The sequence below is a fragment of the Myotis brandtii genome, unplaced genomic scaffold (genome assembly GCF_000412655.1).
Source record: "Myotis brandtii unplaced genomic scaffold, ASM41265v1 scaffold268, whole genome shotgun sequence".
In the NCBI taxonomy this organism is placed as follows: Eukaryota; Metazoa; Chordata; class Mammalia; order Chiroptera; family Vespertilionidae; genus Myotis; species Myotis brandtii.
Window position 1 is genome coordinate 2,500,459 of NW_005360187.1, and position 11,593 is coordinate 2,512,051.

The following is an 11,593-nucleotide window of genomic DNA, read 5'->3' on the forward strand; positions in this document are numbered from 1 at the left end:
TTGTAGTTAAGCCTTGATTGTTGTAGGTATCACTGGGAGGAATTGACCTCCAGGCCAATTGGCTGTGAGAATCAGCTGTGTCTGCAGTGGGAGAACTTCTGTGCTGGAGACACCCTTCTGTGGCAAGACTTGCTTCAGTGGGGGTTTGGTGCTCACTGAGTCTGCCCCTTGAGTGTGTCCCTTATGGATCTGTGGAGTTGTAATCTGGATGGCCCCACTCTGACCACTGGGTACACTGGCTCTTGGATTTCTAAGGAGTTGCTAATTTAACCTCTGCCTGAGGCTACCCAGCAGGAGCCCAGCTGTGAAGCAATGCAAGCTGCTGTGGGGCCTTGGGCCTTCTTTTAGATGTTCTGGCTTTCTCTGACCCAGCTGCAGTTTGTTAGGTAATTTTCAGATTGCAAAGGGCCAGGCCTTTCATATGCAAAAGCCTCTGTGCACAGCTTGGGCAGGGCGGGATCTCAGGGGATCAACAGGGCAGAGCAAGCAGCTATGGCTGCTTCTCAGTCCTGCCCTAAGAGGCCCCGTTTCTCAGTGTCCCAGTAATTGCTGCAAGCACCTCTGAGAGAAAGCCGCCCTCGAGTTCCGACCGATGCCAGACAGTCCAGTTTCTCCCGTATGAGTCCGGGTCCCCAGAGACTCACCCGGAACTGGAGTTCAGAGCAGTCAGGAGCTTGTGACTCTCTCCCGACTGAAAAAGACAACCGTGTCCTCAGTTTCCAGCCCTTTCCACATGTGCTATGTCCTCAGCTGCCAGCCCTTCCCGCGTGCCTCCGTACCTCTGCACTTTACTTCTGCACCACCTCTGAGTCTCACTGTGCTTTTCTCTTTCCTTCTAGCTGTAGAATTTCCACTCAGCCAGCCTTCCTGTGGTTCTGGATAATGTTCGTTTTGTCTTTTAGTTGTATTTTTGAAGTGGTTGTGCGAGGCAGCAATTTCCAGTGTCTACCTATGCCGCCATCTTGGTTTCCCCCTCTGTCTATAATTTAAATGGAATTGGAAATACACATACTTTGTTTCTTTAAAAAAAAAAAAGAGCAACCATATTATTTAAATTTGAGAAACAAATCATTGTTAACTATAAGATGTTTTACCACTTTCAGCTTAGAATCTTTTGTTACCAGCTGAAGTATACAACAGTATTATAGTATACACTAGAGGCCCGGTGCACAAAAATTTGTGCACTCGAGGGGGTTGTCCCTCAACCCAGCCTGTGCCCTATCGCAGTCTGGGACCCCTCAAGGGATGACCACTTGCTGGCTTAGGCCTGCTCCCTGGGGGATTGGGCCTAAGATGGCAATCAGACATCCCTCTGGCAGCCCGGCAGTCCTCGCGGGATGCCCACTTTCCAGAAGGGAGCAGACCTAAGCTGCAGCCAGACATCCTTAGCGCTGCTGAGGAGGCAGGAGAGGCTCCCACCACCACCGCTATACTGGCAGCCATCAGCCTGGCTTGTGGCTGAGCAGAGCTCCCCCATGTGAGAGCACACTGACCACCAGAAGGCACCTCCTGCATTGAGCGTCTGCCCCCTGATGGTCAGTGTGTGTCATAGTGATCAGTCATTCCCAGTCTTTCTGCTGTTAGGGTAAGTTTGCATATTACCCTTTTACTATATAGGATAGAGGCCTGGTGCATGGGTGGGGGCCAGCTGGTTTGCCTTGAAGGGTGTCCTGGATCAGGGTGGGGGTCCCACTTGGGTGCCTGGCCAGCCTGGGTGAGGGGCTGATGGCTGTTTGCAGCTGCCCGCACCCCCTTTAGGGTGGGGGTCCCCACTGGAGTGCCTGGCCAGCCTGGATGAGAGGCTGATGGCTATTTTCAGGCTGGCCACACCCCCTTTAGGGTGGGGGTTCCCACTGGGGTGCCTGGACAGTCTGGGTGAGGGGCTGAGGGCCATTTTCAGGTGGGCGGGTGACTGAAGCTCCCAGCCTCTCCTTTTTTTCTTTTTTTTTTATTCTGGGATTTATTTACCTTCTATAATTGAAACATTGTTGCCATCACTGGCACTCCCAGCTCTGAGGCCGCGGCCGGCTGAAAGCAGGTATCTGGGGTTTGTTTAGCTTCTATAATTGAAACATTGTTGCTTTCAGGCTCAGAGCCAGCCGTGGCAGGCGGGGAACCTTGGCTTCCTCCATCACTGGAGCAAGCAAGCCTCATGTTCACTTCAGCTGCATGGCTGCCGGCCGCCATATTTGTTGGCAGTGAATTTGCATATCGCCCTGATTAGCCGATGGGAAGCGTAGCGGAGGTATGGTTAATTACCCTTTTGTCTTTTATTAGATAGGATAGTAGTAAGTATTAGAAATCACACAATAGAAAATACTTATTCTCTTACAACAATCATCTTTGACCTGAACTTTGTCAACCCTAGTATCATACAACAGAATGTACTAGTAAAATTTACTCATTTTCATATTAAGGTGACCAAAATAGGGGATTATCCTCCAGACAGAATGATTTCACCCATTTAATAAAACCTTGTAGCCCTAACCGGTTTGGCTCAGCAGATAGAGCGTCAGCCTGGGGACTGAAGGGTCCCAGGTTCGATTCCAGTCAAGGGCATGTACCGGGTTGTAGGCACATCCCCAGTAGGGGGCATGCAAGAGGCAGCTGAATCGATGCTTCTCTCATCGATGTTTCTAACTATCTCTCTCCCTCTTCCTTCCTCTCTGTAAAAAATCAATAAAATATATTTTTTTTAAAAACACCTTGCAAACTATTAAGTCATGAGATAAATTTGTTTGCGGAGTAAGTTATTCTCAGAGGTTTACTTACATGATAGTCAGCTTCAGGAAGTTTAATGCCAGGAAATAAGTCACTAGTTATTCCATTAAATAAGGGTATATCATGTGATAAAAACTTTGGTTCATTTACATCTTTAATTGATCGAAGAAGCTAAAAGCATCCAAAAAGTGCAATATTAAGTTAATTGCCAGTATTTGCCCTTTCCTCCCCATACCCAAAGTCAAAGTTTATTTTACATTGTTCCATGGAATCCCCATACTGAAAAGCCAACACTATGCTTATCGAGCCAAAAGGTCCTTTCATTTACATAAAGTATAATGAACAGCATAACCCCTAAACTATCATTTCAACCTCTTATAAAAAGGCTCAAAGCAAGAACTCTCTTTTTTGCCTACAGTTCCTGATCAACCGCACTAAAAAACTTATCTTTTACTCAGACTTTCTTTCACAATGTATGTATTCATTCATGTATGTATACTTACAAGTATATCTTCATTTTCATTTGGAAATTTTAGTTTTAGGTTTCCAGCAGCCACTAAAACTGCTTTCACTGCTCGCATTCCATAGTCATAATGAAATTGCGATGAGAGCTGTTCTGAGCAAAGCCTATAGGTCATTACTATCTTCACAGACAAAGGTTTTGCATTCAAAAATCCATAGGAGTAGAGGGAGATTTCTGCTATGAGGGCATAGTTTGGAACCATCATAGCCACTGTTCTAAAAAGAACCTGAAGTATATAATAAATGAAATATATTATTTACATAAAGAAAACCATTTTAATACTAAGCATAAGCACCCAAAAATAATGTGTTGATATTCAAGTTTATTCACCCAATGCAGCACCTTTTCATTAACTCTTTAATTTTTTTAAAATATATTTCTTTATTGATTTCACTGAGGAAGAGAGAAGGAGAGAGAGATAGAAACTTCAACGATGAGAGAGAATCATTGATCGGCTGCCTCCTGCATGCCCCCTCCTGGGGATTGAGCCCGCAATCCAGGCATGTGCCCTTGGCCAGAATCGAACCCTGGACCCTTTAGTCCGCAGGCTGACGCTCTATCCACTGAGCCAAGCCGGCTAGGGCAACTCTTTAATTTTTCACTAGCACTTTAATAGTTTTGTGCCCTTTAATTTTTTTTAGACACCTAAAAGAGTTTTTGGAGATTTACCATGCAGAAAATAGAAAAGAGAAATTACAAAAACATGTGAGAAAATATACCTTTTGAGTGGGTTATGCTGCAACTTTTGATTAACAAATTTACATTCTTAAAAAATATTACCTTAAGATTGTCTGGCAATTCAGAACGTCCTGCATAGCCAGGATTCATGGTAATAGCTACAAAACAGTTGGGATTGAGTTTAAGTTCTGCCCCTTCAAAAACAAACACATCCAGCTTCTGTTGAATGGCTCTCTGAATGCAAAGGATCTGTTGAGCTACCACTGACAACACTTCCAACTCAATTCGATTAAATTCATCAAAGCAAGCCCAAGCACCAGAAGAAGCCAATCCTTTAAAAAACTAAGGACCAGAAAAAAAGGAGATAATTTTTCTTAGGAAAAGGCATCACTTATTAAAACAAACATTTAACCTTTTAAGTCAAAACTGAAAATTAAGGTTAATAAAAGCCCAAAGATATAAACAATGTCTTTATCTGTAAACCCAAGGTTCGAGTAATGCTTAAACTACATTCAAATAATGTTTAACTGAGTTTGCTTCAGTTTATCCAGTTAGACCTAGCTATAAGTTGGTAACATTTAAAATGTAACTTTACCTTTCCCATTGCTAGATAATCTAACCCATCTGAACAGTTGAACACCACACACTGTACAGCAAGAGCTTTAGCCAAGTCCTTGGTGGTTTCAGTTTTTCCTGTGCCTGCTGGTCCTTCTGGAGCACCTCCAAGATTTAAATAGAAGGCACCTATCTGAAAAGAAACATTTTTGTGAAAAGAAATAATCCATGCTTAACTGAAAACTACAACACAGATAATCACTTCCAAAATGGATTTAGTTTTAGTTGTAACTTCAGAGAGGCAGTAATACAATTACATTTTTCAGTTAATTTTTAGCACACAATTTTCTAGCTGTACAAAAAATAAGCAGTTTATAGAGTTCAAAAAAGTGAAAATGTATCAAAATCTCCTTATCCTTTAATACTTTGCATGTACAGTATTCCATTTGCCTTTAAAAACAAAGAAAATCTAGCCTTGAGGTGTTACAATTTGGTCAGAAAGGTTTAATTAGAAGTGGCTGTGGAGATAATTATAGAGTTCCATAATGAAAATCTCTTGGCTAACCTCAAAGAGAGTACATATTTGAAAGTGGTGTTATGAATGGGGACCCATCAGTTGGAAGAGAAACATATGACCTATTATATAATTTTATCTATGATTCACCCTGGCTATTGATCCTGATACTCTTGGTATGTTCTCTATTCCCATAACACTATTCTATACTTCTCCTACCACTAATATTGCTTTCTACCTTGCCTTACAGGTAATTATGTCGATTTTTCCCTCTCACTTAGTCTTTAAGTTCAATAAGCACAACATCAGCAGTATCTGAATGCTTTCTGGGTTTCCACAATGACTGGAACAGTGGCTGAACATTTTTAGAAGCATATAGATTACAGTCAACTCTCTAACTATGAAGTTTGCTTCATAAAAACCAATATGAGAGTTTGTAAAACTTGACTCCTTTTAGGAGAAATAAGGTTAAGGGACACATGGTTGTACATATAGGGAGGCAGGAGGTTTATGGGAACTCCTGTACTTTCTACTTAATTTTGTTGAGAACCTAAAACTGCTCTTTTAAAAAGACTATTTTAAAAATAAGTAATAAATAAACCTATAAAATAATATTTTTACACTTACTAAAATAAAATAATAGACATCTAAATAAAGGCAATATCAATGATATTTTATCTATCTTAAATTTATGATAAATGCTACACTGTTAATGTCCATTCATTTGCTAGAAACCTTTCTCTTTACAATTTCAAGAAAATTCTTACAAGTATGCTCCTTTTATTATGGACTAGTGTCCTGGTGCATGGGTTTGTGCACATTGAATGGAAATTAGAAGAAATATTTTAATATCGCTATTCGCCCTTTATCTATAATAGAAGTGTCAATCAAATTCACGATCGACAATGACAGATCGAAACACACACATGTGATTGGCTCCAGTGAGAGCTTTATATGTATTGCGCATGTGCAAGTCAACTTAGCCTTTTACATAAATAGAATAAACTTGCTTAATTATACCTGCTTTCTGATTTAGCTAAACTTTTTCTAGCCCAGTGAAGCACCCCAACTTCTCGTTCAGCTAATTGTCAGCAACACAGCAGTAAATATCAATACAAAGCAGATTATTATTGTAGATCATGCAGGGAGAACAAAGGGTAGAATAGTTAACTGTAGCAGTGTTTGACTATATTCTGTGCAGTGAGAAAACCTGAAGTCATTTTCAAGGTCCACCATTTCTTACTTCTTTTCAGTCAGGTCAAGTTTCTAAACTTTCTAAATCTCTGTTTTCCAGCTAATGAAAAGAAAACAGGATTCTACTGTGTCTCCTGTGTACCTACTCCAGGACTTCTGTGAAGATCAAATGAGATGAAGCACAGGAAAACATTTCACAAATATTTGGTTGAACTGTGAAATGTTTGCACCTGGCTATAAAGTAAGTCGTGTTCCTGGGCTGAAGAAACTCCAAGGAGGCTAGTTGCTAGGGAGAGGAAGCTGGGCATTGCTACATAATGTCATTACCCGGCATCCACAGTGACTGTTTCCAGGCTGGGCTGGGCTATGGGCCGCATTTTGGGCCAGGGGGTCTTGGCCGCGTTGGCTGCAATTTGGTGGAGTGTAGCTCCGGGGTGGTGGCAGGGCCTGTATCCCACTTGGGGGAAGCCGAGTGTTGATTTGTCAGCACCAAGTCCATGGTGTTGTTTATTTTAAATAGCCAGTGAGTGTCATGGCAGCTTCTGAGTTGAGTGTCTGCCCCTGGTAATCAGTGCGCATCACAGCTACCAGTCAGACAGACACTTAGCCTTTTATATCTATACTAGAGGTCTGGTGCACAGATTCATGCACCGATGGGGTCCCTCAGCCTGGCCTGTGCCCTCTCACAATCCAGGACCCCTCGGGGGATGTTGGAGAGCTGGTTTCAGCCCAATCTCCGTAGGCCAGGCCAAGGGACCCCACCGGTGCAAGAATCCATGCACCGAGCCTCTAGTATGCATATAAGATCTTTGGTTAATCTCTTCCACCCCTCTCTCCTTCCCTCTGAGATTCATCAGTCTGTTCCATGTTTCCATGCCTGTGTGTTGAGCATCTGCCCCTTGGTGGTCAGTGCGCATCATAGCTATGGGTCAAACGATCGCTTAGGCTTTTATATATATATATCTATATAGATATATATATAAAAGCCTAGCACCTGGACTGGTGGAACAACCAGACAACCGGAACGACCGGTGGCTATGATGTGCACTGCGGCACCCAACCAGCCTGGCCCGGGCCCTGATTGCCCCCCCGCTACCAGCTTGCCTGGCCCCCCGATCAACCGCCAACACCCCAATTGGGGGCAGGGCTGGCTGGCCCACCACCCACGGCCCCTCACTCCGGCCGGCCAACCTCCCGCAGCCCGTCCCCACTGCCAGCCTGACCCAATGGGCCCCCATCGGGGTGGGCCAGCTGGACCCCACCCGTGCACAAATTCGTGCACCGGGTCTCTAGTAGATATATAAAAGGCTAATATGCTAAGTGTCCCTCTGCCCGCCTGACCGGTTGCAATGATGCACACTGACCACCAGGGGGCAGACGCTCAACGAAGGATCTACTGAGCTACAGTGACTTGGCAGCAGCGGTTCTCAGGTGACATACCCCAAAATCAGAGAAGAGGGAGCATGATTCCTCGTGGGGCCGTGCGATTCCACCTTTGGCCATGGGTTATGTTATTGGGGAGGCACTGTCGCCCCGAATCTGGTTTATTGCACACTTGTATTTGCATTCCACACCCTGTACGACAGCAACTTTGCAGAGTGCCCTCTCACACTCTGGGACCCCTTGGGGGATGTCAGAGCCGGTTTTGGCCCGATCCCCGTAGGCCAGGCCAAGAAACCCCACCTGCCAGAGGGACCCCATACTGACTCCACGGACACCCGTTGAGCCACAGCGCTCCCCAGGTATGGCCAGCAGGGGAGAGACTGTGGGAGGTTGGCAACAGAGCGTGTCTGACCCATCTCGCCCAGTCCTGCCCCACTGGCCACCTTCTCGTTAATTGCCTTTCGATGCGCACAAATCTGTGCACCAGGTCACTAGTATATAGATAATACATATCCTAGGAGACTTATTTTGTTTTTCATTCTAGTATTGTATACAAATGCTTAATGTGCTTTTGATTTTACAACTTCCACCTTACAAGTATTCACAGCTTTTGATGTCTCTGAGGGTCCAGATAGGACATGGAAGCTTGAGATTCATTTACTCAACAAATATTTAAAGAGTAATTATGTACTTGTTCACACTAGAGTAGAAACCAAGACAGACATGGTATCTGCCCTCAGGTAGCTTCCTGAGAAATTAGAGGGTTTGGTGAAACATTTTATTGTAGATGCACTAACATCCTACCCGGATTCCCTTTACTGACTATTGCATCCATCTCCCACTTGCTGGAGTGTCAGCTACAAATAGCTCCCACCTGTTCTTTTCTCCTGGAAATTGTTCTCAACTAATAGAAGCTACCTCACGGCAAATACCTGATAGCTCACTTATACCCCTAAACCTATGGGTGACCCACAGCCAATGACTATAAAGGAATATAAAAGCCAGCCCCTTTGCCTTCAAGTGAAGTACCTTTGTGATGTAATTCATGCTCCAAAACTCCCTGTGAGATCAGGCTAAGGATATATATCCAATGAAATCACATCTCTCCTTAGCTTTCCCCTGTTTTCCTCACTTCCTTATAGATTTGTACTAAGAGCATTCTCTAGTAAATCATTTGCCCAACAATTGTCATTTCATCTCTGCTTCTAGAGAACTCAATCAAAGACACTTTAATTTTACTTACTTTACTTGGTGTTTCTTGATGTTCCTCCTCAATTTCCAAATACGGTTGTGAGATTTAGCAAATTTAAATATAGGATGCCAAATTAAATTTTAATTTCTGATAAACAATGAATAAATATGTCCCATACAATATTTAGGACTTATTTATCTTAAAAATGTATTTGTTGTTTATTTGAAATTCAAATTTACCTGGGAGTCCTGTATTTTATCTGGCAACCCTAATCCTAATGTTTCTATTTTAATAGTCATAGCTCTATCTTCCATACCTTCCCACCAAACATAGACCTCAGGACCAACTCCCTACGTTTCAGGTCTCTCCCTCCTATTCAACAGAACTAACTTGGAGTTCTAAGGCCCAACTGTACTTTCCTCATCTTCCTGTCATCTCTCCCAGAACTCCACTGCAAAAACTGATAATATTTTCCAAAGCTTTGATTTTTCTCTTTAAAATCTTCAGTATTTTCCTTTTTCTAATTATTCCCAACTGGGAGTGCTCACGATTTTCAAACATTAGAATTTAAACATACTTGTATTCTACAAAAGCACCAAGAATTAAATATTCATTATGATAATTTCACATAAAAGAAATTTGGAGTTAGGAAGGAATAGCTGTATTCAACTATCACCAATAAGAGAATAAAATGAGGATAGCCATGTTAAATTTGGACAAAAAAATATGACCACACTAAAAAGTAAACTTTAATGTGTGAATTAAAATAATTTAAATGCATACCAATGTTCTGTAACATCTGTCAGTTAGAGGAGTAATGACAAGTCGAGGTGAGTTGCCAAGATATTCATAAGCATATTTAACATTGCAATTAATGATGCGAACTCGAGCATTCTCATATTCCCAGTAATATCGAAGCTGAGCAAGCCACTGGAAATCTGTATTATGTGAGACACCTAAAAAGAATAAAGTAAAACAAGATACATGATCCTAAAATAGAAATAATTTGAAAAATAGGTATTTTATCATCTTTTATAATAGCAAATATTAAAACAATTCATGTTTTCCAATACGTAGAAAAGATCATATAAAATAAATTCTATAGTATACATATAGTATAAATCTTTGTTGCTAGAAGTTATTAATATTTTACCTTTAACATTAAAGAAAAAAGTCACATACCCACATCAATCATGTCCATGACCACGTCTCTAGCATGGACATCAATAGTAACCAAAGCGCCCAGAGTAGTCCTGGTCTGCTTCGATAGTTTTCCTCTTACCAGCCCTACAATATCATTTAGTTGATTCTGAAGTTCCTTATAGTACTTAATTAATCCCTAAAAAATAAAAAAGCAATTAAACTAATCTCATATAGCACCTAAAATATGTGCTTTCTATATTTACTCTTATACAAACAATTCTGACTTCATAATATACCTCAATAGAGAAATGGATTATAGAATAGAGTGATTTTTGTCTAAGCCTAGTATAAAATATAACAAGTTCTCAAATAATTATATAATTTTAATGTTACATGTAGAAATTCAGGAGAAAATTGGCTTTAAAAATAACAGATAAGCTCACTAAGAAACATAGCATATAGAAAAGAATGTTACTTAAAATCAATAATGCTTTACCTTTGTCCCATCACTTATAACTTCCTGTGTCTCAGAAGTCCAGAACATTTGAGAAACACAAAGTACAACTTGTCCAGGCCACTCTCGAACCCAGTCTCTTCTTGTAGAGTCTGGATAAGCCTGAATAATAAAAAAGCATTTTTAACTTTAAAAGATTTCTAAAGGGAAAAAGCAAAAAGCTAAATGTCTAACAACAGAGAAGCAAAATATTTGGTACATTGTAGGCTAGAATATCACATAGTCATGAAAAATGTTAGGTGACTATTTAAAATACCTGAACATTTTTTATAAATTATGATTATATTTTTAAAATATGTATATAATTTTTATGTTCTTTTGCTGTGGAGAGTTGTCAAGTTTTACAAATAGAATACATATTACTTCTATTAGAATACATATTACTTCCATTACAGAAATTAAACTGTAAAAAAATAAATCAGCCCAGCCAGTATGGCTCAGTTGGTTGAGCATTGTCCCATGGACCAAGAGGTCACTGGTTCAATTTCCAGTCAGGCCACAAGCCCAGGTTGTGGACTCAATCCCAGTAGGGAGCATGCAGAAGGCAGATGATCAATGTTTCTCCCTCATCAATGTTTCTATATCTCTCTCTCTCTCCCTCTCTCTCTAAGATGAATAAAAACATTTTAAAAATAAATAAATAAATCAGTCTAATAAATTAACTTATACAATTTAGTGGAAAATTGGCCTAGTACTTAGAGCCCTTGTATTATTAACCCATAGCAATTCTAAAAATTTGTATGACCAGAGTATATCATTTGAATAATCATATGTAGGGTGGGGCAAAAGTAAGTTTACAGTTGTTCCTATGGAAAATAATATAATTACTAAATAATAAAAAAATAATCTCTGTGTTTCACATGCTTACAATTGAAAACCTACTTTTGTTTCACCCTGTATTTTGTTTAATTATATTGAACAATCTGGGCTTTTGACTTCAAAGTATACTTTCATGTCTTTCTAACATTTTTATGTATTTAAAGAGATTTAGTGGTTTAAAAAATAACTTAATTCAAAAGTAAATGATAATTTACTTTTTTCAATTAAGTAATTGAAAAAAACAACAACTACAGAACAAAGTTTGAAGTTGATGCTAATAGAAACTATATTTAATACAACATCATCTTTAATATAACACCATTTTCAGACATGCTCTAGATATAAACCTAAGGCTAT

General features: G+C 40.5%; 1 protein-coding gene across 1 annotated transcript in view; it reads right to left on the bottom strand.

The window, feature by feature from the left end:
- Positions 1–11,593, bottom strand: part of DNAH12 (dynein, axonemal, heavy chain 12) — a 260,675-nt gene that overhangs the window by 151,438 nt on the left and 97,644 nt on the right. The window contains exons 29-35 of the mRNA XM_014541350.1: positions 10,400–10,519; positions 9,943–10,099; positions 9,544–9,716; positions 4,518–4,670; positions 4,025–4,264; positions 3,225–3,470; positions 2,773–2,892 (exon numbers count right to left, since the gene is read on the bottom strand). Of these exons, the coding sequence (XP_014396836.1) occupies positions 2,773–2,892; positions 3,225–3,470; positions 4,025–4,264; positions 4,518–4,670; positions 9,544–9,716; positions 9,943–10,099; positions 10,400–10,519 (1,209 nt within the window). The remainder of the gene's footprint in view (positions 1–2,772; positions 2,893–3,224; positions 3,471–4,024; positions 4,265–4,517; positions 4,671–9,543; positions 9,717–9,942; positions 10,100–10,399; positions 10,520–11,593) is intronic.